The 23639-nt window shown below is 46.9% G+C and overlaps 2 protein-coding genes across 4 annotated transcripts in view; one reads left to right on the top strand and one right to left on the bottom strand.

The window, feature by feature from the left end:
* Window positions 1-14925, top strand: part of PRSS54 (serine protease 54) — a 39371-nt gene extending 24446 nt beyond the window's left edge. Inside the window, 6 exon segments of the mRNA XM_039881018.1 lie at window positions 1370-1503; window positions 1505-1553; window positions 5052-5223; window positions 10156-10414; window positions 10988-11119; window positions 13424-14925. Coding sequence (XP_039736952.1) covers window positions 1468-1503; window positions 1505-1553; window positions 5052-5223; window positions 10156-10414; window positions 10988-11119; window positions 13424-14383 — 1608 coding nt within the window. The 5' untranslated portion in view covers window positions 1370-1467 and the 3' untranslated portion in view covers window positions 14384-14925.
* Window positions 14701-23639, bottom strand: part of CFAP263 (cilia and flagella associated protein 263) — a 17772-nt gene continuing 8833 nt past the window's right edge. The window contains exons 6-9 of one of the 3 annotated variants that reach the window (XM_039881020.1): window positions 23466-23621; window positions 19023-19130; window positions 15859-16014; window positions 14701-14899 (exon numbers count right to left, since the gene is read on the bottom strand). In XM_039881020.1, coding sequence (XP_039736954.1) covers window positions 14813-14899; window positions 15859-16014; window positions 19023-19130; window positions 23466-23621 — 507 coding nt within the window. In that variant the 3' untranslated portion in view covers window positions 14701-14812. Of the gene's footprint in view, window positions 14900-15499; window positions 16015-19022; window positions 19131-23465; window positions 23622-23639 lie in introns of those variants that run through there. The other 2 variants (XM_039881019.1, XM_039881021.1) reach the window with 2 other exon arrangements.

The following is a 23639-nucleotide window of genomic DNA, read 5'->3' as shown; positions in this document are numbered from 1 at the left end:
TCCATCAGCCATTCATCTATGGGTCCAATAAATATTTCTTAAGCGCCTGTGCCAGCAGCCCTCTGATTCCATGGAGTTAGTTTCGTCTTTACCACAATGTTGTCAACACTTTTCTTAAGTCCTGGCATTTGTGCTGAAACCGAAGCTGCTCGCAGTGGCTAGGGTGCGGACGCCATCGGGCCCCTTGAGTTGACAGAGCCCACCGGGTAGCTTGGTTTGGAGCTGCTAAAGACAACAGGGCTGAGCCTCCAGGAAACCACGCTGGGAGTGTAAGGGTGCTGATGGGGACTGGAAAAACCAAACCCACCCTCGTCGTGGGCTCCCTTCGTCCAGAGCGATGAACTTGTGTGGACACAGGGCGGGTGCTGAGGAGGTAGGCAGACCACGGCCACAGCTGAACAGGACTTTGTGATCCAGAAAAAGGGACGTCTCCTCCACCAGACCAGGGGACAGCCGGGCTTCCAGAATAGCCCTGCCAAATTTAGGAAACAGGCAGCCTTTTCATCCTGGCTCCTCCTAAGTCCCCGTGTCTGGACGTTTGCTTGGTGACACCATAGTAACCATGATGCCACAATGGAACATTCTCCCCTGGGTGGTAGAAAGAATCCCTCTGTTGGGCTCCGTAAGGTCAGAGTGAGTCCATTTCCCCTCTAGCAGGAGCAGTTCACAGGAGAATTCTGAGAACCGTCCTGACGACAGGAACATCTGGTGTCATGAGTGGAACATGGTGACTGAGAACGACGCGCATGGGCTCCTCAGGCTCTTATGCATTGTGTGAGGCCTGGAGGTGTGGCAGACGGTTAAGACTCATAGTTTAGATAGACCTGAGCTTGGATTCGGGCCCCAGCACTGGGTGGCTGTGTGACCTTGAGCAGGCTTCTCCAGGTCTCTGAGTGTCGGTTTCTGAATCTCTAAAATGGGGATGACCGTGTCACCTCACGTGGTGCCTGTGCGAAGTAACCGCAAAACGCCAGGGCTGCGACTGTGTAAAAGGAGCAGTTAAGTCCCCAGTTAATAGAATCCCAGCATTATTTAAGCCAACGGAGTTTAGCCGGAGGGGCGACACGAGCGTGGGCTCACACTAAACCCCTGCTTTTTCTTCCCGCAGCATTTTATGGCTACAGAGTTAAGACAAGGGTTGAATTCCACGAGTCAAAAAACAGCGCTTTTCTGAGCCCCACCTCTCTGGGAAGCCCAGGGACCCTGGCTGGACTGAGGAGAGAGCTGACAGGTGCCGGCTGCCACCTCTCCTTGGGCCATCTCACGAATCCTCACAGAATATCAGTGCCGGGCAGCTGGTCCCTGCCTCTCTCTCTACTGCACGGAACCCAGCCATAGGGATGTGACAGGTCTGTTTCTCATGTTTTAGAAGCAAAGAGGCTGGGCCTCGAACGCTGAGGGGGAGTCGGTCCTTGGGGAGGAGAAGGAAAGCCCGTGCGCCTGGCCGTTCTGTTTCCACAGCTGCCCATGGTGTCTGCTGCGGCTGTCCTTGGGGATGGCAGACATGACGGAGATGCTCCTGGTGCTTCTCTACATCTTACATGCTTCTGCCAGTGAGTGTGCTGCTTTCTTCCTCGTGACTTAGCGGATCCTGTAACTCGGCAGGGGGATCATCCCAGGAGAGTGAACTAACTGCTCTTAATGTCCGGGGGGACGGGGGGACTCGGGGAGGATGACTCCCAGCGCTTCGCTTTTGCTTCGGCAGCGTGCGCCGGTGGTGGGAACCAGGCAAAGAGCTGGAACACGGGGCGTGGAGCTAGGAAACTGTGGCTTCAGCAGCCCGGTGTCAGGGCTAATCCTCGGGAGGGGGCGCAGTTAGGAAAATTAGCCTCAGGCTGCGGGGAGGCCCAGGGCACAGAGGGCCAGTGTGAAGACTGCCTCCCCCCTCACAGCCCCGGGCACCTGCAGGCGGGGGTGTCCAAGTGGTGGGGAGCGGGTGCTTCCTGTGTTCCTACTCCAGCATCGTTGTTCCCATGAAGAGGTCTGGACCAGGGGAGCAGGAAGGGGTCTTAAAGGCTGCCAAGGACTCAGTTGGCAGAAGTGACAGGTGCGGTCCCCTCCCTGACCTCTAGGTTGTCCAGGTCTAAGATCCAGCCTAGAAAGGGACAGACAGCTCTGCCCCACCTCTCTGCCACCTGAGCTGGCTCTGCCCCATCTTCCTGCAGTTAGACAGGGACACGAGAGAGCCCCCCGCCTCCTGCACATGTCAGGGGGAGAACTCACTACCTTCCTCACCTACTTCATCGCCTTGCAGCCCGAAGGAGGCCGAGGGATGCCCACAAAACACAGAAAGGGTCTCTCCCATCTCTTAAAAATCCTGAAGCAAGTGACCCAAAGCAAATATTTCATCTCTGGGTCAGATTTCCTCATTATATCCTGGGCTCCCAAGGGTTTTATAAGGTCAAATGAACTAGCCAACTAGAGCTATGAAACAGTAAAAGGCACCACACGCCCATAGGTTCTTGTTGGGCTGGGAAGGCGTGGTCAATACCTTGCTCACCAAAGACTGCCAGTGGCCCGTGTGAAAAACAGAATTCCCTCTCTGGTGATTCTGAAGCCCTTATAGAATCGATGGCCAGCTAACAGCCAGCTCTGTCACTGTTCCAGCAAAGTCTCTAAGTGTCAGTTCATGGAGAAGTTTGTCATATGGTGCCACATTGTCGGGGGGTGGGGGGGGTCTGTCCTGGTCCTTTAATGACAGCACCGAAGGTCACAAGCAACTCTAGCTTCATGGTTTGGAAACTGTCTTCGGCGCTCCCCTCAGAGGTCACTCCCCAAAGGAAGTCCTCCCAGACTTCGTGCTCTGGGCAGATTCATGTCCTCCCCTCTGTATACTCTGGCCAGGAGTCTCTTGTGTCAGGAGTCTCTCTGTATGGCTATCACTTGTCATCATGTCCATCTCCCCATGTACTGTGACTCCCCTGGGGCTGGGGTAGGATCCTGAAATCCTTCCCTATTATAAACCCAGACCCTAGCTTGGCACCTGGCAGTGGGCTGAATGGCTGAAAAAAGCAGCCATCGACCTGATTCACAGTCGACTGGTGGTACCCATCGTGTGACGTCCATGACCTAGGGCCACTGGTTTAAGAGAGGCACTGGGTACTCGTAATTTGGGATTTACAAACAGCAACCAGAATGGTAGTTTACATGAAAAAAAAATGGAAGCGTTTATTTTGTCCCTGGGGTTAGCATTATCAGTCATGGGGAGACAGTTCGGAAAGCACCATCCTGTAACCTCACCTCACGGGATCCTTACAACTCCAAGGGGTGCGTTACCTCATGTTTCGAAGGAGGAAACTGAGGCCCAGAGAGGTGAAGTGGCTCGCCCTAGGTCTCACAGCATAGAGGCCAACTGGACTTGGGACACTGAGTCAGGGCCTTCCTGAAACACTAGTGGTTCTCAACCCTGAATACACATTAGAATCTACTCGGGAGCATTTAAAAAATGCCAGTGCCCAGGCCCCACCCCCGGGGGTGTGGGAGCGGCCGGGCAGCAGGTAAATGAAATGTGCCAGCAGGTTGAGAATCCCTGCCTCCACTCTGCATCGGCGGGGATAAAATGGGCACCTCGGGGACCCATCAGGGCAGAGCACGTCCACTGGCGAGGAGGACACGGGCGGTGGAGGGAGTACCCAGGCCGTACTTAGGCAGAGCACGACCCCCACGTGGACACCATCCTGTAATGGTGCCTGGGACAGCGGGGGCCCGGCTCACCCAGCCTGGGGATTTGCCTTGCCAGGGCGCTCCCTGTCCTACTATTCGAACACAGACTGGAGGGACTCTGTGACGGGGGAACTTTTTTTTTTTTTTTTAAATACAGGGCCATCTTGGGCCAAACCAGGGCTGGCAGAGGGAGGATATTTTTTAAAACTTTAGTCAACACTTAACTCTCATTTGAAACAAAGTCCAGACTGCTGAAGAGTCTGTCCAGTTGGAGGTGACCCATTCGAGGGCTCAGGAAGGCAAAGGTGGAGCAGGCCTGGATGGGGCCACAGAACAGCCTCCACCTAGCAGGACCTTTGAGCCCTTGATGACAGGATGTCAGGGAGCCCTTGGTTGGCAGCATGCTTCTGTTCATTCACTGGATAATTTTTTTTGAGAACCTACTATGTGCCAAGCACTGTACCCGGACCCTGGGGATACATTGGCAAGCAAAATAGACATGGCAGGAGAAACCACAAATGCCAGCAGCTTAAGGAGGGAAGAGCAAACTTGAGATGAAACGTGGCTGAAACAGACTGTGAGGGGTTGAGAGTGTGTGGAGTTTGAATTCATCTGGACCTGCCCTGGGTCCTACCAGCTGTGTAACTCGGATAAGTACTTAACCCGCTCTAAAGCTTGATTTTCTCATCTGCAAACAGGACAATGTCCACCTCTAGTTCTGTTGGAGGAACTGTGTGAAGTAATGTATACCAGCTGTTCTCATGTGGGTCTCAAGACTCTTTTATACTCCCTAAAATTATAAAGGACCCAAAAGAGCTTTTGCTCATGGAGCTATATTTTCCATATTTTCCATATTAGAAATTAAAACTGAAGAAATTTAAAACACAAGAATACAAAGGCTCACACATGCTATTAGCCATCAGAGTGATGACATTGTGTAGCCTCTGGAAAATTCTCCTGTACACTAGCGAGAGAATGAAAGTGAAAAAAGCAAATATAATTTTAGTATCCTTATGAAAATGGTTTTAACCTTGCAGACCCCACAGAGGGTCTCGCAGACACCCCAAGGTCCCAGCCTACAGCTTGAGAACCGCTGATGAATACAAAGGTTTCAGACACTGCCTCGTGTGCATGGCTAAGTATTCAATAGATGAGAGAGTATCGGGAGCCTAACATTATTTTTAGACTCAAAGGTGCCACCAAGAGTATTTTATAAGGAAAGTGACCCACTAGGAAAAAAGACGGGGGTGGCAGAGTTAGTGGCGACTAAGATAGAGAGCCAGACAGAGTGGCGAGCAACAGGAGGGGTGTCCTGAGGTCTGGTGCAGTGGTGGTGGCCTTGAGCCACAGCACTGAGGCCTCCGCCTCCCCCCACACCCCCTCTGCAGGTTGTGGTGTCCAGAATACCAAGAGTCTAGAAACTTCCGAGGAGGGTTTGGTCAGCGAAAAGGAGTTCCCGTGGATAGTGTCGCTGCAGGATTCTCACTACACCCACCTGACTTTCGGCAGCATCCTCAGCCAGTTCTGGATCCTCAGCATCGCCTCTGCCTTTCAGAACAGGCCAGTACCCCTGCCTCTGGGGCCTGCACAGCCCCCTGGGGTGGGGTGGGGGGCGCTACTTCCTGCTTCGCTTGGGGAGGCCTGGAAGGTGGGTTCCTAGTGATGGGGCCACAGGGCTCTTTACCAGCTCAGCGCTTGCTCTGCGTGATTCTTGGGGGTCCTAAAGTCACCAGATGCCAAAGCCAGAGCAGTCTGATGTCTTCAGCTGCAAAGTGAAATGGTTGGTCCTCCATCCCCTGCAGGGAGGATGTTCCTTCCCATTTACTGCATCACAACAGCACTGACCCCCATGCTAGAGGCCCCTACTGCTTATCTCGTTCAACTTCCCTGGAGCCTTAACAATGCGACTGCCATACATACCTATACACAGAGAAAGGACCGGAAGGGAAAAAGCAGATGCTTGAAGAGCGCTTATCTCTGGATGCTCAGAAGCACATATTGCTGTTTTCTTTGAACTCTGTGTTCTCTAAATTCTTTACAGTAAATATGCATTTTTTAAATTCAGAAGAAAAAAAAAAACTCCACAAATGTTATTAGAGGAATAATGTTTTTTTGTTTGACCCAAAGATTTTACTTTTGGGAATCAACATTAAGGAAATAATTTCAATCACTGGAACAATGTTATGCACAGTTGTTCATGGGATAGTTAATTATAAACAAAACACTGGAAACATAATGTCCAATTATCATGGATAAATACAGTATATTACCCTTTTATTTACAGAATATACTGTATATAACGCATAATATATAGTATATAAATAGTACATATACTATTTATTGTATGTACTATATAGTATATATAATATACAGTATATAAATAGTGTATATACTTATATATGGTATATAATATATATATACTATGAAAGCAGCGTATATAATATATAGTATATAAATAGATACAATTTATATACTGTATATTATATATACATACAGAGTATGGGAGAGAGAATATAATTACTATGATTGGTAAAACAAATTACAGTATAAGCCCTCGATGTAATATTGTGTAGCTGCTGAAGTTTTTAACGTACAAGATATATTTTTAAATTGAAAATACACATATTTAAATGAAAATACATGTACATAGTATAACACTCATGAAGAACCGAAGGATAATACAAGGAAAAGCCTCTCCTCCCCGCCTGCCCCGCTATCACTAGGTCCTTCTTTTGAGCCATATTTTGTCAAGTTTCTAGAGTATTTTTCCTTAAATACTCGATGCATTCATGGATATCTATCTCCCTATAGGTCTATCTATATTAACTCTTATATCTGTTGACAGAGGGAGAATTTTCCTTCCCCTTCCCTCTGTTAATCTGCTAGGGCTGCCATAACAAAATACCACAGACAGCGGGGCTTAGACAACAGAAATGTACTTCTTACCTCTTACTGGAGGCTGGAAGACCGAGACCGAGGTGTTGGCAGGGTTGGTTTCTCCTGAGGCCTCGCTCCTTGGCTTGCGGACGGCCACCTTCCCACTGTGTCTTCACATGACCTTTCCTCTGTGTGCGCATACTCCTGGTGTCTCTCCCTCCTCTTATAAGGACACCAGTCCTATTGGATCGGGGGCCTAGCCTGATGACCTCGCTTAATCTTAATTACCTCCTTAAAAGCCCTATCTGCAAATGCATGCGGGGTTGGAGCTTCACCTATGAATTTTGGGGGACACAGCTCAGTCTATAACAAAACAGCGGGCAGCACACGACACACAGTATTCCACTCTTAGCTTCTTTCACTCTATCGTGCACATTGGGAGATCTTTTCTCCTGGATCCATAGAGGGCGACCACATTCTTCCCACCAGCTGCACAGCGTCCCATGACGGACGTACCATAATTACAGTCCTCTAATGTTGGAAATTTGCATTGTTTTCAATATTTTACCGGCTAACTCTTGGCAGTGATTGCCACCTGTCCCCCCAGAGAGGTCTGCTTTCCATGTAGTGATTTCATTATTGCTATTTTCTGTTCAGTCTGCTGTGTTGGTTTTGATTTTCTCTTTGACTCGGGGTTTTATTAAAGACAGTTTTTAAATATCCAGGTGGTAGGGTGTTTTGTTTTGTTGCGTGGCATTTATGTGAGTTATACTGTGTGGTGATTTAGGAGTTTGTCAAGGCTATCCTTGTGTCTACTCTGAGTTGCCCATGTGAATATTTTCCACAGGTACATTTAAAAATTCTTTCTCTGTCTTTGGTGTACAATTTAACATACAAAATTGGGGAAGGGAGTCTCCATCTTTCCTGGGCTGACGGAAGTGAATTAAACTCTATCATGAACAAGCTTCTGGCTCTTTCTCCTCCTAGTTCTTGGAGTTTTTACTTTGTAAACATTGTGCCACTTGCTGCAGATGGTTATAACTGTGAGGTCTTCACTGCAGACTGAATTCTTTCTCATCATTAAGAGCCTTTCTTTGTTTTACCTCATGCTCTTCTGCTTGATGTTCAGAATGAAACTCTCGCTTCTTGTTTTTTATTTTAGGTTATGTTTTCTGTTTTTATTGCTTCTTACTTTTCATTATATGGCCTTTGTTTTCTTTTGTATGTCTCTTCTGACAGATTTGGAAAGTTCGAATTTTCGCTCCAGTGTTTATCTTAGAGGTATAATTTCATGGAAGTAAAACCTAAATCTTGTTTCTTTCTGGATCGTCCTCTCTAGATACTCTACTGTGGCCAATGCCAGAATTCCTCTCTTCGCTTTTCCCCTTCTCCTCCACCACGCAATTTTAATAGATTATACATATTTACTTTGATTCATATATATATCTGTGTATATATATATATGTATATATGTATATATATATATCTGTATATATATATATGTATATACACACACATATATACATATATATATTTGCACATCCTTGTTACTTCATATATCAGCTGTAAATAAATGTTTAGATTCCTATAAAAAATGGGAAATTGGTGTATACAGCTACCTCTTTTTTTTTTTCAGCTTTAGTGAAACCACTTGATTATTGCTAGGGTTAACATTTTTACCCCAATCTAAATTTTGAAAATTTATTATTTTAATTTAGTCCAGTATTATAATGAATCCTATACTTACTGACAGCCCTTGTGCTGGATTTTCTCCATTCGGCACTAGAACTGGCTAAATTTGTCTTCAAGTAGTTTCTCAAAGGGCTCCCAAGAACCGTGTTTCCTTGTTTTTCTGCATATTCAAAAATATTGTGTTGTCCTTAAAGTCGAATGACCACTTAAGTATAGAATTCATGGGTCACAACTTCTTTCTTGTGAGGACTTAATAGGCATTACCCGCTGGCTTCCAGTATTATTTGCTGTGGAGAAGTCTGAAGCCAGTCTGGTTGTCTTTCCTCTGCGGGCCAACCATACATCCTCCTATGCCTGACAGAGGTCCAGTTCACCCCTATTATTCTAGTACCTTGCTGTTAGAATCCCCTTCTGCTCTTACAAGTTCCTTGCATTAGACAACAGACAGCAAAACTTAAGGTGACAATCTTTTTTTTTTTTTTTTGTCTGAATGCCAAAGGATACCTTGTTTGCCACTGAAGTCCAAGAACTTTACTAGTTATGCCGGGTCTCTCCCATTTGCCCCTCCAAATTCACTTTCTATCCTTTCCTACCCTCTGGGTCCCAGGAGGCTGACCCGAGCGGGTTACACCAGCGGGCATGGCCAAGAAGAGCACTGGCAAGAGATTGGAGGGAAGGGGGAGAGTGAGGTCAGGGCCTTATTTACCTGAGACACACTGCAGACTGGCGGCCTTCTCCTGCCAAGTGACCCACTTCCTACAGCTCTGGCTACTCCCTCTCCTGGGCTAGAGCCTGGAGTGGCACCAGCACCCTGCTGTTACCGTAGCAGGAAGCTGTACCGCACTATTCCCTGTGACTTCCCTACATCCTGCCAAGGCCTTTGTCAAGATTCCCTTCATGAAACTTTCCTCAGCTGCCCTTCTTTGAGTATGCATTTGTTTCTTGCTGGGAGCTGCCTCGGTGTTGATCATTCTGTATTGTTTTTTTTTTTTTCCCTAGCATGCGGAGTACACTTCCAAATTGTAGATTGAAGTCTTATTTCCAGAAAATTTTCTTAAATTATATCTTGGAATATTTTTTGTTTTGTTACTTTGCTTACCTTCTTTGTGGTCTGTTAACCCTCCATCAACTGCCATATTTGTCATTTTTCTCTAGCTTTTAAATATTTTTGTTAATATCCATTTCATTTTGGTCACTTTTCTTAGCTCTACCTTCCGTGTCCCTTTTCGTGTTTTCTGTGGTCTCTAGTCTTTATGCTGCTTCCAAATGGCTTTCATTTTGATGATGGTTTCTTTCTTTTCTTTCTACTTCTTTGTGGAAAAGCATGTTTGAGCAGCTTTCCCGACTCCGTGGCAGTAGGCATCATCTAAAATCCTCCACACATCTGCCGTCCTCTACTGCTTTTGTCGGCCCTTTCTCTGATTCTGAGGTTTGGATTCTTCAGTGTCTCGGTTTCATGGTGTTTATGTCATTCTTTGGCTGATTCCCAAGAGAATAAATGGAAAACACTCAACTGAACTCCATCATTATTAAAATCGGAATTTCTCTGAAGTATACTTACAGAGTATATAATATGGAAAGATGCTTGTATTAAAATGTCAAGTGCTAAAATCAAGAGTCAAGATTACATCTTTGGTATGACTACAACTATGTAAAAAAAGAAAAAAAACTATGCATAGAATAATCAGCCATAACATTATCTTTAGGTGGTGGGACAAATGATGTTAAGATAGAAGAATCTCCAAGATTCTATGGGCTTGCAAAGGGGAGAACAAGCCTAGGGGTTCAGAAAAGATTTCCTTTGCCCAAGGAAGATGAGTTGGAGGAATGTTCCAGGCTGAAAAAATAGTAAGTATGAAAACGAGGAAGTGCGAAGCTTCCTTGGTGCCTTGGTTTCTCAAGATTCCCTTGCTTTCTCTCCAGGAAGGACGCTGTCGCTATAGTTGGTATAGCTAAGATGGATGGCAGAGTGATTGCTCACGAAGAGTATCCAATCAATAAGATCGTCATCCATGAAGACTTTGATAACGTAACAATGACCAATAACATAGCCCTCCTGAAGACAGACACGGCGATGCATTTCAACAATCTGGTTGGGTCCATCTGCTTCCTTGGCAGAAAGCTGCACTTGTCGTCAGCCTTGAGGAACTGCTGGGTGGCAGGATGGAATCCCACGACTGCAGTTAATGCCTTCCTTCTCTTAGAGGAGGCTGTGTGTGTGCTAGCAGTGGGGGTGACTTGGGTGAACCGTTCTAGGGCCTATCTTAACAATTCAGGTGGCTTGAGGTTCCAGTTGAGCCACCTAATCAGTCAAGATTCCCAGTGCTTGCCCTTCCCGTGGCAATTCTTACATTTGGTCCTTTTTCTTCTAGTCCTACACCCAAATTGGAAGTATATAGGCAGCAGACAGCCTGAAATTAGTGCAAGGTTATAGAAGGGCCAGGGACTAGAGCCAACTGTCCTGTTGTCTAGGCCATCCTTGATTTCTTTTGTTCTTGGGAAATAAACGAGGAAATGTATTCTTTATAGATGTGGAGAAAGGGCGAATATGTTCTCTGCCAATTTGCACACACAAGTTCAAAGCAAAGGTAGTTTTCAGTAAAATCTTAAGACACAGATTCTGACTTCTATGCAGAAAAGGGGTTTATTGGGACATTTTCTATTCACTCCCATCTGGACATGTGAGTTGTGATTGAGTTGACTTAGGGGATGTCTTCTTGTTAATAATTCTTGGGCTCTCTGTTGCATGGTCCAGACAGGACATCACATGACGATGAGTATCCTGAGGAAAATCTCCGTGAAAAACATCGACCTGTGTCCCTTACACAATTACAAGAAAACAGGATGTGGCTATCATGTAGAGGAGGAAACTGATGCCGTCTGCTTGGTAAGAACATGACGGAGTAGAAGCCCAATGCCGAGAAAGCGTGGTCACTTCAAGTGATGGTGGACTCCTTGAGGGCAGGGACTGTCACTTGAGGTTCATGGCTGTCTCCAGGGTAGACAGCACTTGGCAGATAGCAAGTGCTCAATAAAAAAATCTGCCAAATGGACGAACCTGTCACCATTTTCAGTGTAGCATGGCTAAGTCACAGATATTTCCTCACGAGCTAAAGGTTTGAGAGTGAGAGTTCAAAACACACATGTGGATATGCTTTGAGCACGTCTGCAGTGTGGAGTCGCTGTATTCAGCTTCTATGGAGTCCCCAGGTTCCGTAGCTGCCTAATGGGTCCCTGGAAACCCAACAAAAGCAGAATCGCTCTGAACTCACCTCCCTTTCCCCAACAACTATTAGGGCTTTTTCTGAATGTCAAGGTTGAGAATCACGCAATGAAAGAACCCCTCCATGCCGAAGTCACTCCCTTGGGAGATGAGGTAGGGCTGCTCTAGAGGAGAACCTGGCACTTTTTGTCTCAGCTACTTGTGCTTCAGAAGTCTCATCCCTACAGGTTCTGAGGAAGAGAAAAAGCAGCATATTCTACACCGGGGCAAATGGCAATTTGTGCAACCATGCAATAGCTGGGGACATCTACCACACTCCCATTCATCAAACTATTTGTCCTGAATTACATTCTTTTTCTTCCTTCAACTATAAAACCACAGTTAAAAGAAGCTGGAAATGGGACTGGTGAAAGCTGGGGCGACCATGCCATTTTTGGCCAGAGAGCTTCTCTGCCCCAGGCAGACACAGTGGGTGTATGGACGGGAGCCTGTTCACCAGTCCCGTGATAACCAGCCCAAACTCTGGGATGAAATCTCTGCTCTCTGCTGTGTGGCAGCTTGGAGTGAAAACAGTAGGTTGTGAAAAACTGAAAAATCAAGAGTTCTGGACTAAAGCACTCCCACCTAATGAGAAGCACAGGCTGAAGTCCAGACTCTCATCCTCAGGTGGCTGGCATGGGACCAGCAAGGGATTATGGCGGCTCTGCGGAGCACACCTGCCTGCTGCCTGGCTCGCGCTCACCCCTTTCTTCTCCCGTTCGCCTGCATTTCTGTCCTAGTGTGGCTTCCTCAGAAAAAAGGGAGGCTTAGTAAGAGAAGATGGGAATGGGCAGCGGCCAGGGCGGCCACTCTTTTGCCTCTCTGCTTCTCATCGTTGAGTTTGTTCAGGTCAACTGCAGTCTCCCTCCCTCCATGCCTCAGTCTAAACAGCAAGAGCAATGTGTACACACCCAGCTCTTCTGACCAGGCAGGCTGCACAGGTCACAGGTGGCTGGACAGCCCTTGGATGACAATCCTCCTCTTAGACCAAGATGGACCACAGAGTGGGTATTCCTTTAAGAGGCGGCCTTGGAGCAGGGCAGGTAAGGTAAATTATACCTAGCAGTTGTCTTGTTGCTTTTCCCATATTCCTCAGCTTTTCACATAAAAATGATGGCCTTTTCTAGATACCAACATAAGAGTAGCTACTTTCTTTATTGAGTGCATACAGTGTGACAGGCACAGGGCCAGGTTCTCTGTTTTACTGGAATTAACTATATCCCCACTTTAGCTCAAGAGAATTAGGTAACTTGCTAAGGTCACACATCTAGCTAAGTGTGTCAAGCTTCCACCCACTCATCTGAAGTGAGATAAGGTTTGTGTGGCAGAATTCCAGAGTCACAGAGGACTGCTCCCACGGGAGCAGAGAATGCTGGGCGCATGGACATGGGCTGGGGAGCAGGTGTGTTGACAGGCAGCTGCCTAGGTGGAAAACCTGTGATCCTAGTCCAGTGTGTGCTCCCTGGGAAGTGTCACTTTGACCCTAGTTTGACCTGGTGGGTGAGAGGGAGCAGCTTAAACGGAGAATGGAAACAAAAGGAAAAGTGTGAGCATTCCAGGTCAGAAAGGAAAGAACTGTGAACATTTGAGGAACGAGAAGCCAAAAGAGGGACAGAATTTAGTAAAAGGACTAGAAAGGGGTAAGAAAATGAGATGAAATCCAGGAAGCTACAGGCAAACTGCAGAAGCCTACAAATTATTTGTATAAGAAAAGGAAAAGCCATCGTGTTGGAATTTGTAGTGGTGGCCGCCAAGCTTGGAAATAGTATCCTATCATTTACCCCATTTTCAGCGAGAACCAGTGTAAAACATTTCTAGAACAAATAGTAAGTTGCACAAGAATATATTTTAAAAGAAAAGTTTGGGTTTTTTTTTTTTTTTGTCTGTTTGTTTGTTTTTAGAATTGAAGCCTTCTGTCCTTTGTCACAGGGGGATCCAGGAAACCCAATGATGTGCCAGCTACAGCACCTGAATCTTTGGGTGCTGAGAGGAATCCTGTCCAAAGGGGGTGAGAAATGCCCTGGCCTATTTCTGTACATCAGGGTGGAAGACTACAGCACCTGGATCACGTCCAAGACCAAGAGGACCGGCCTGCCCATGTCTGTCCTCCACCACTGGGAGCATTCGATTCCTTTCTTCAGCAACTCGTCAAATGCCTCCGCAGCACACGCAAAAAATTCTGGGCTGGGCAGGGCTATATGGTCCCCCAAATACTTCCAAGGACAAAGAGAGGCCACAATACATACAGGGCCAGACAACAGCTCTACACATAATCTAGACTTTAATGAAACGACTCCAGCGGCAACAAGCAAGCCTCTCAACACGGCCGACACAGCCAACGCGGCCAACGCGTCTGACACGGCCAACGCGTCTGACACGGCCAACGCGTCTGACACGGCCAACGCGTCTGACACGGCCAACGCGTCTGACACGGCCGACACGGCCCACGCGGCCGGTACGGCCGACACAGGTGACACGGCCAACGCGTCTGACACGGCCAACGTGCCTGACACGGCCGACACAGCCGACACGGCCAACGCGGCCGGCACGGCTGACACGGCTGACACAGCCAACGCAGCTGGCACAGCCGAAACGGGTGACACGGCCAACGCGGCCGGCACGGCTGACACGGCTGACGCGGCTGACGCGGCTGACACGGCTGACACGGCTGGGGCGGCCGACACGGCCAACGCGGCCAACGCGTCTGACACGGCTGACACGGCTGACACAGCTGACATAACCGACACGGCCGACACGGCCGGCCAGCCTATGTACTATGACTATTACGGTGGGGAGGCGGGGCTCTCAGGTCAGAACGGGGTACGTCAGCCCCAAGAAATCATCTTGATTTCCTTTCTGCTCGTTTTCTTTTGCAGTGGTATGCAGTAGGGGCCAACCTTCCAAACGGAAGAGCAAGCTCAGAATGCTGGGTGCCAGGCACTCGCCATGCTGTGTTGGTGTCTATTTTTGATAGTTGCCCACCTGGGCTGCCACGGACAGACCCGTGGCACATACTGGGCTGGCTTTCCCTCCTCTGTCCCACTTCCGCACGCGGGAAGGTCACCTTCATTTGTGCTTGTGAACTAAATGTGGGCTAACAAGTGTCAAACCATTAGAGTGCCCTGTGGTTCTTTCAGAGTAAACGGTTCCAGGGGCCAGGCTGTGAAAACACTCCCCACAGGCAGCTGTGGCCTGGCAGATGACCATCAGCCTGGCTGGACACCAGCCAGCACAGGGGACAGTGAGAGGACCTCATGACTAGAAAGAAGCTGATTATTTTAATGGATCGCTTTTTCTACAGCCATGGACTCCCTCTGGCTATTTCCCAGGGCGGCAAATAGCCAACAACTGCTCATTGGTTGTTTTCATTTTATTCCAAGCTTTGCGGTAGCCTTTTAAGGACATCTGAAAAAAAAAATAATAAAAGGAAAGGGGGGGAGAGGGGAGAAGGTCATTTGGGAAAAACCGATTGTGACTATTCAGAATACAACCCACATCCAGCCCTGTGATGGAGCGGATGCCCTGTGCGGGCGGTACCCTAGGGGCATCAGGAAGATTCTTCCAAAGAACTTGTTTCTGCTGAGAAAAGTGAGAAGTGGCAGGTTCCTGCTGTGATTCTCTGCTAACTTCTCAGCTCCAGATCTGACAGGCCCAAGTTTGGATCCTAATTTACTTCCTGCCACCAAGTGACCCCAGGAAATGGAGCCAGGGTCTAGATGTGAAAACGCCATGCTTCCCAAGCGACCTGACTGGGTTTTGAAACGCCTCTAATGATGTCTTAAGTGCGCTCAGGATGCAACCTGGCCCGGGGCAGCCTCGGTGCTTTTCTCTTTCCTGACGCCGGCACTCTGTTTGCACACTTCCACAGCTCACAAGGGGCACGCGTGCCTCTGTGCCCACTGTATCATGTAAAGAGGCTGCGGGGTTAGTCAAAAAGGAAGAGGCCCACAACAACTGTGTAAATGCCTGGAATCGGGTTCTGAGTGATATTAAAAATCCTTTATTATCTGATTTTTTTTTAAAAAAACTGGCTTCTCCATGTATAAAATAGCAATCACTAAATCATGATGGTGGGGGGAGAGATTAAGAAACTTCCGTAATCCGTTAAGAAAACCAGCAACTAAAACATCCTATTCCCGCAATCTCTCCCTAACAACCTGAATAATCCCCGTGCCTGACAATGAAATGGTATTTTTTTTTTTAAACATCATCTTTCATTTTGGTAAAGAGTTGGAGCAACTGCTGAGATTCTGCACGGATGTTACATGTCCAAATATCTGTATCCTTAGCTCAAAAACCAAAATCCTAAACAAAATTGTGAAGGGCATGGGAGCCTGCCCGTCTTGCGCTTTTCTGCGACTCACCTCCGCGATCTCCACTTTCCTTTCCCACATCTTGATGGTCTTCTCCAGGTCCCCATTTATGGCCTTCTGCTTGACGTACAGCATCACCGGTGGCGCTCGGAACTCGGACAGCTGCTTCCGGAGTTGCTTGTTCAGGGCCTCGGCTTTGGCCCGGTCCTGGGTTGGGAAGGACCAATTGAACCTAGGGATCCCTGGGCTTCTGGACTACTGGGGCCTCGCAGCCCTCACAACTCTCCCAGTTTCAGTGCGGTTCTAAAAGTAATGTTTGGATTTTCAAAGGAATGAGGGGAATCACAAAATTCTGATTTTTTTTTTATCAACTGTGATGTTTTCATCCAGTTCAGAAGTTACAGTCTGTATATAACCGTCTCTTTTCCTTCTTTCCTCCCTCCACTCCTTCCTTCCTTTATTAAGACATATGCTTTACTTATTTGGATTTCTTAGGCTTGGCTTTTTATTTTTTTCCTTTTAGATAAAATTATGCATTTAAGTACATTTTGATTTGATCAGTCTCAAATCCACATGAAGAAAACTAATAGCATAAGTAAAGGTACTTATGTAGTAATTATAAAAAGATAGTATAATTGCATAGTCTCCTCTTTACGATTTAAAAGGCAATTTCAAAAAATACATATGTATTCGAGACCTAAAACATATAAAAATGTGATATATTTGAACAATAACAGCACAAAGGATACAGGCAGAAACGAAGCTGTATTAGTGTAAGGAAATAACCCCAGATGGTAAATCCACAGGAAGGAATGGAGAGAACCACAAATGGTAAATAGGAAGGTTAATATAACAAACTATAAATATACTTCATCCTCTTTCAGCTGTTGGACCCCTTCCTCACACCATTTACAAAATTGACTCAAAATGAATCATGAACCTAAATGTAAGACCTATAAAACTCTTAGAAGAAGATATAGGAGTAAATCTTCATGATATTAGGTTAGGTAATGGTTTCTTAGCTATAGTACCAAAAACACAAGTATAAAAGAAAAAGATAAATTGGACTTCATCAAAATGAAAAATGTTTGTTCTGTAAACTACCATCAAAAAGTGAAAAGAAAACCCACAGAATGGGAGAAAATATTTGCAAATCATAAATCCGATAAAGGACTTGAGTCCAGAATACACAAAGAATTCTTACAACTCAATGACAAAAGATAAATAACTCAATTAAAAACTGGGCAAAGGACTTGAAGAGATATTACTCCAAAAAAGATAGACAAGTGGCCAATAACCACATAAAAAGATGCTCAATGTTATTAGTCATTAGGAAAATTCAAATCAAAACCAGATCCACTAGGACAGCAATTTAAAAAAAAAAAAATTAAAAAAAAAAAAACTAAAAATAACCAGCGTTGGTGAAGATGTACAGAAACTGGAATCCTCATACATACAGTGTTGGTGGGCATGTAAAATGGTACAACCACTTTGCAAAGCAGTTTGGCAGTTTCTGCAAATGTTAAACATAGATTGACTATATATATACATATATATATATATATATATGACCCGCAATTCCACTTTTAGCTATATGTTTAAGCAAAAAGAAAACCTACATTCACACAAAAAAACTGTACATGAATGTTCAGAGCAGCATTATTCATAATCACCAAAAAATGGAAACAACCCAAATGTCCATCGACCAATGAATGGATAAAATGTGGTCTAGTGCTCTCTTTTATGTGAAATGTCCAGAAGAGGCAAATTCACAGAAACAGAAAGCAGACCAGTGGTCACCTAGGGCCGGAGAGTGAGTGCGAGGCCAGGCGGGGAACGGAAAAGGCTTTGTAATGCGCACATGGCTTCTTTCTCAGATGACGCAAATGTTCTCAAATTATCGTGCTGACGGTTATGCAACTCTGTGAATATACTATAAACCACTAAAATGTACACTTTAAATGGGTGCATTATATGGTATGTGGATTATATCCCAAAAGAGCTGTTAAAAAAAAAAAGTTAACAAGAAAATAAAATACACTAAGCAGTGAATGCCAGGCTTTTAGAAATAGATTTCATGTTTCACTTGTAATCTACATAAATGTCAACTGAAACAAATAAGAACCACAGATTCTGTATGGAGGGAGCAAATGGACTTTTGCTTTACCTTTGTTACCTGCACCTCTGAACAGAGACTAGCTCTCTTGCAAAGCCTGTTGGTTCTCCATCAAGGTTATGATGTAGAGGCTGGAGCCGTGACAGAACCGAGTCAGCTGTAATAATCCTGTGGCTTTTTGGCCATTATAGGCAGGTTTGGGGCCACATATACTGCTGGGGACACTTCAGGCCCATTCAAGACAATGACTAATAACTGTCCTAATGGCTTTAGAGGTGGACAAAGCGTTGCTACGCACACTCCAATCTGATCACCACACGGGCTGCGATGGCCATTTCACAGACGTGGAAACTGAGTCCTGTTTAATTCAAAGCCTTGTGCGAGGCCAGAAACCAACAACACCAAACCTGATGCCAGGCCTCCTGACTTCAAGTCAGGGCTCTTTCTCCCTCACCTGCCCACAGAAGTCCTCTTTGAGTCGCATGCCAGGTACATCTAACGTGTGGAAATTCAACTTCATGTGCTCAGCAAAATAATGAGAGCACTAACTCGCAATGCAGAGCTAGGGAGCACAGATGATGCCACACATCTTTTCACACAGTGACCATAGGCCCTGGAGTGGGCACAGGACAGAGGTCACAGATCCTCTGCTCGGGCACCCACTGTACTGAGTAAGAAGTGCATGTTTAAAGAGCATTCTCTTTCCTTTAAGTAAAACAGTATATTGTGGTATGTGTACTTTTTCTCATGTCAGTTACATTACTGCACGCATTATGCATTCTTTATAAGGTTGTATTCACAACATTTTAAATATTTTACTTCATGGGTCATTTAAGGAATTCTCGAGAATTTGGAGTCCTCACGATTTCCATCGTAGGAGCTGACTCTGGACCTCAACCCGGCAGCGAAATGCAGCACAACTGAACCGTGAGTCCCCTGTGCCACTTTCTCCTTTGATGGCCCAGTGCAATTTTGATTTTTACGTTCTAGGCTCTTCTAGACAAAAGTCAAGGTAGCTTAGATCTCGGTGGACAAGAACTCAAGCCCTTATAGATGGAAGGAGACAAACATGAAAAACAGTATGTTAACCCTTTCCTACCTCCTCTACTTGCAGAGTTTCTCTTTCAAGTTTTTCAAGTAGCTCATTTCTCAGCGAGATCTCCTTTTCCAGAGTGACAGAAACTTCCATTGCTCGGTGTAGCCTGGTCTGAAATATAACCACACAGCAAGTCTTGAGCAATGATGCTTCATTGGGGCTACACAAAGGAGGGATGGCTCTTCACTGAGCAGGGAAAAGCAGGAACCTGGGCCTACCCTTCTCACAGCTGCCCAGGTCCTCGGAGTCCTGGTGTCTAGGTGGTGGGGGAGGAGAGGACCTTGGGGACCTTGATCTTGTCCTCACCTTCAGAGTAGCCAGACACCGGGGCCCGAATCCCACCACACCACTTACTAAGAGGGACTCTGGGCAAGTTCCAGAACCGCTCTAAACTTGGTCAGGTCGCCTGGGCGGGTTGCGGAGAGCCTTCGGGGAGAGAATGAAGGGCTGACACGTGGAGAACTTTCGGGGAGCAGCTGCCAGCACTATCTCACTCAGATGAAGAGGGGGAAACGCTCCCCAAGCAGTAGGTGCTACTGCTATATGCCCCCTATACAGGAGGAGAACTCACTCTTGCTGGAAAGAGAGCTGAAAGGTTGAGGCAAGTGTGTCCAGGTAAGAGAGAAGCGAAGAACATTCCAACCTGAGGGAAGAACCTGGAAAGGAGGATCTGAAAGGAGCCGGGAGGGAGGCAGGCGCTGGGGGCGATGTCCCAGAGCCTGCTGTGGGGAAGGGGAGGCAAGTCAGGACTTCACTGCAAACCAGCCGGGAGGGAAGAAAGGAGAGAGAGGGAGCCGTCACTCCACAACTTAGACACGGGACAGGAGACAGGGGACCTGCGAGGGCAACCGCAAGGCGCCAGGCGGTCCTGGCTCTGGTGGCGCAGGGCCTTTGAGAGGATGTGATGGGAGCTACTTGTGATTCTGAGCAGGACGGCAGTCCCTTGAGGCGGCTACGTCTGAAAAGGCACATTAGCCTTCTCTTGCGTGTAAGGTACTACCACAGACTTTGTGGCTTAAAGCGACGCGTTTGTCATCTCACGGTTTCCGTAGGTCAGAAGTCCAGGCACAGTGGGGCTGGATTCTCTGTGCAGGGAGGGCCCCCGGGGCTGAAATCAAAGTGTTGGCCAGGGCTGGGGGTGTTGTTTGGGGCTGGGGTCCTCTTCCAAGCTCACAGGTTGTTGGCAGAATGCACTTTCTTAAAGTTGTGAGACTGAGGTCCTTGTTTTCTCTCCGGCTGGCAGCAGGAGGTGGCCCTCAGCTCCTCCAGGACACCCTCAGATCCTGTCCCTGTGGCTCCCCCTCTCTCTGAGCCAGCAATGGAGAACTTCTCACCCAGCAAACCCCCTTCATCCTTTAAATCTCCGACTTCCTCTTCCAGAGAAAACTCTCTGCTTTCAGGTTCATGTAATTAGGTCAGGCCCACCCAGGTAATCGCCCTATTTTAAGGTCAGCTGTGCCATGTGACATAATCTAATGATAACGGAACGTAATAACAGAACCTGCCCTACCCGCAGTCCTGGGGACCGGACAGGATGTTTACACCAGGAGGCCGCGAGTCTTGGGGAACGTCTTAGGATTCTCCCTACCACAAAGCACCACAGTTTACAGTCAGTGAAGAATGACGTGGTCGAGTGAAGTGAGTAAAGCAGGGCCAAACACATAGTAACGGAAGGAAACTAGACTTCGGGCGGTGAGCACGCAATAGCGTGGACAGATGTGGAATTACAATGTTGCACAACTGAAAATTATATAATGTTATGAACCACTGTTACCCAATAAGTTTAATTTAAAAAACACAGTTAATCAAAATTTACTAAATGCTCTCAGATAATTAAGCATATAAATGTTTAAAAGTGATACATCGCAGCTGTAGTCACATGCTTACACTATACCAGAGTCTTCCACGTAGGGCTTATGGGCATAAAGTTGGAGAAGAAGGTGCTCCCTTGACTGAGGCTCACTCGCAAAACCCAGAAATGCCCACATCCACCACCTCCGTGGCTGCCTCAGCAGCACCTTGCCCTGTGGTGACATGCTGCGGGTACTCTGTACAGTCGCTAATAGAGGAAAGCTGTTCTGCGCATTGTTAACAAGGTCTCACACTTGGGTGTTAGACATCCGTATGAAAGTCGACCTTCCTGCCACCCTCCCACCCCCTAAACACACACGCCTGAATCACTAGCAGTTCATTCAACAATAGTGGTGAGCGCCTGCTGTGGCCAGCCATTGTCCTTGGGGCTGGGGACACAGCACAGACCAGCCATTCTGGTGGCGAGGCACAAAAACCCACCTCTGAGAGGTGAAGCATCATGCCTGGGGTCCCCAGTGGAGTCCCCATTCAACCCCAGGTGAGGCCTGACTCCACCACTCAGTGGCTCTGCCTCCCTTTCCCCGGGGAGACCTGAGAACTAAGACGCGGAAGAAGTAAGCCTGCTTCTCCCGCACTGCGTCCGCCCTGGGACTCCTGTGGGTATCTCCTCCCAAGCTCCACCGTCTGCTAACTAGTATTTGCAACCAGCCTACAGGTGTGATGGCCCCGGGATTCACTGCAGCTTGTGTCGCTGCTGCTCAGGTATCACGAACGACCTGCTCTGTGTGCTTAGACCCGTCCCAAAGAGCTCGGGCTCTGCATCCTTGCAGTTTCATTTTATAAACCAGTGGCTCCACTCCAAAGCCCTGACTTTTCCCCACAAGATCAGACAGGCCTCGTGTCATTTAGTAGGTTTTGCAGGATAAGATCAAGGTCCAAAGTGATGTAACCTTGTGCTGCCCAGCTCTCTACCAACAAGGGCCTGAGAGTCACAAGGACTGGCTTCATCTTGAAATAACAGCGATCAGATAAACTAACTACTGATGAGATAATCTCACAGTGGATGATCTGCTGGACGTTTAGGACACGTGAGTTTCAGGATGCCAGCACAATCCTGTCAACACACTTCGCTCTGGGGACAGATGGTTGGGTTAGGTGGGACACGCACTGGACTAGGAGCCCCAGCTCTGTCACAAACTTGTTGCTCGAATCTGGCAATGACTCTGCCTCGTTGGGCCTCAGGTTTTTCTTTTGTAAAAAGAAAATATTGGCCAAACATCAGCCTAGTGTAAGCACATTCAAATTCACATTTTAAAATGATACCGTGTGAGTCAAATAAAGCCCACCTGTCAGCCACCCAAGCCTCTAGCTACTGCTGCCATCTGGGCACTAGGCCAGGGGTCAGCAACCTTGCTCTGTAAATAGCCAGACAGATAGTAAGTATTCCAGGCTTTGCAGGGCAAGAAGCAAAATTGAGGATATTGTGTTGATATTTATGTTAAGAAGAGAAAAAACAAATTTCCACAAACGTTTTATTGATGAAATTTCAAATATAATAATGAAGTATGATATTTTGGAATAGTTCTACTAATGAGAAGAATGAAACTTCTAGGGGAGAAAAAAACAGTTTTGCTTAATCGGGTTTCAAGGGTAGTGCTCTCTATCAAACTGGTTGCAAATGTTCTTCTGTGAAAACTATTCTTGGCTCACAGGCCAGTGGGCAGGATACACTGGCCCACAGTCATCTGGCCACTGCATTTGACAGTTGCTAGCACGGTGACCAGACAGCCTGCTCTTGCTGGGGACAGGCCTTGTTCACGCCTATAGTCCTGCTTAATTATTAATAGTGCCTCTTTTTCTCTAAAAAGGGGCATGTGTGAGTGAGGAATTATTTAGCAGTTTTCTGATTTACAGCTAAGGTGGTTTTCTTCGGTGGGGATGTGCTTACGACATGCCTAAATTAAACAGAGCCCTAAGCGTGGTAAGTTCTCAAAACCTACTGGGCATAAAAATCATCTGGGGTGTGAAAAAAAAAAAAGATGCATGGGAAATAAGTCAGACAGAAAAAGTTGAAAACCACGTGACATCCCTCGTATGTGGGATACAAAACTGAAAGCAACGAGCATGACAAATGGAGACTCATGGACACAGACAGGGGGTAGTGGTCACCAGAGGGGAGGGGTCAGGGGCAGGTAGATAGAGGTGAAAGGGGTCAAATATTTGGTGACGGAAGGAAATCTAACCCTGGGCGGTGAGCATACAATGCAGTATATATACGACTTATCGTTGAATGATACACTTGAAACTTATTTGATTTTGTTAATAAATGTCGCCCCAATAATTTTTAATTAAAATAAAAGATGCATGGCCCTTACTCCCTAATTCAACTTGTCGGGATGGGATTAGGGTGTCCTTGTATCTTTTTAAAAAGGAAAAGCTCCCCTGGGTTGTGGGGACTTTCAAAGTATTTTAAGAGATGTACCGGCTCTTGATGAGAGAACTCGAGGAACAGTGGGGGAGTCAAGGATGCCTGAGCCCTCCATGGGACACTGCAGTGGTGTGTGGGAACCTCATTGTGGCCGGCAAGTCCGGGGCAGAAAGCCCTGGGGACCTGCGCTTAGGGGCGGACCTTACTTTGTACGTGTGGAGGATTTGCAGGGTGCTGCCAGATGTCAACTTTAGCTGGATCAGTTCTTGATTCCTTGTTTCAATCGTCTCTAGAAACTGAGCATTCTCGATCTTCAGCTGCTGAAAATCAACATCGTGGAGGGCCTCGCCCACCTCTTCCTTCTATAGCCCAGAAAGAAG

The sequence above is a fragment of the Pteropus medius genome, unplaced genomic scaffold, assembly GCF_902729225.1.
Source record: "Pteropus medius unplaced genomic scaffold, Ma_sr-lr_union100, whole genome shotgun sequence".
NCBI lineage: Eukaryota > Metazoa > Chordata > Mammalia > Chiroptera > Pteropodidae > Pteropus > Pteropus medius.
This window is presented reverse-complemented; position numbering and strand designations above follow the sequence as displayed.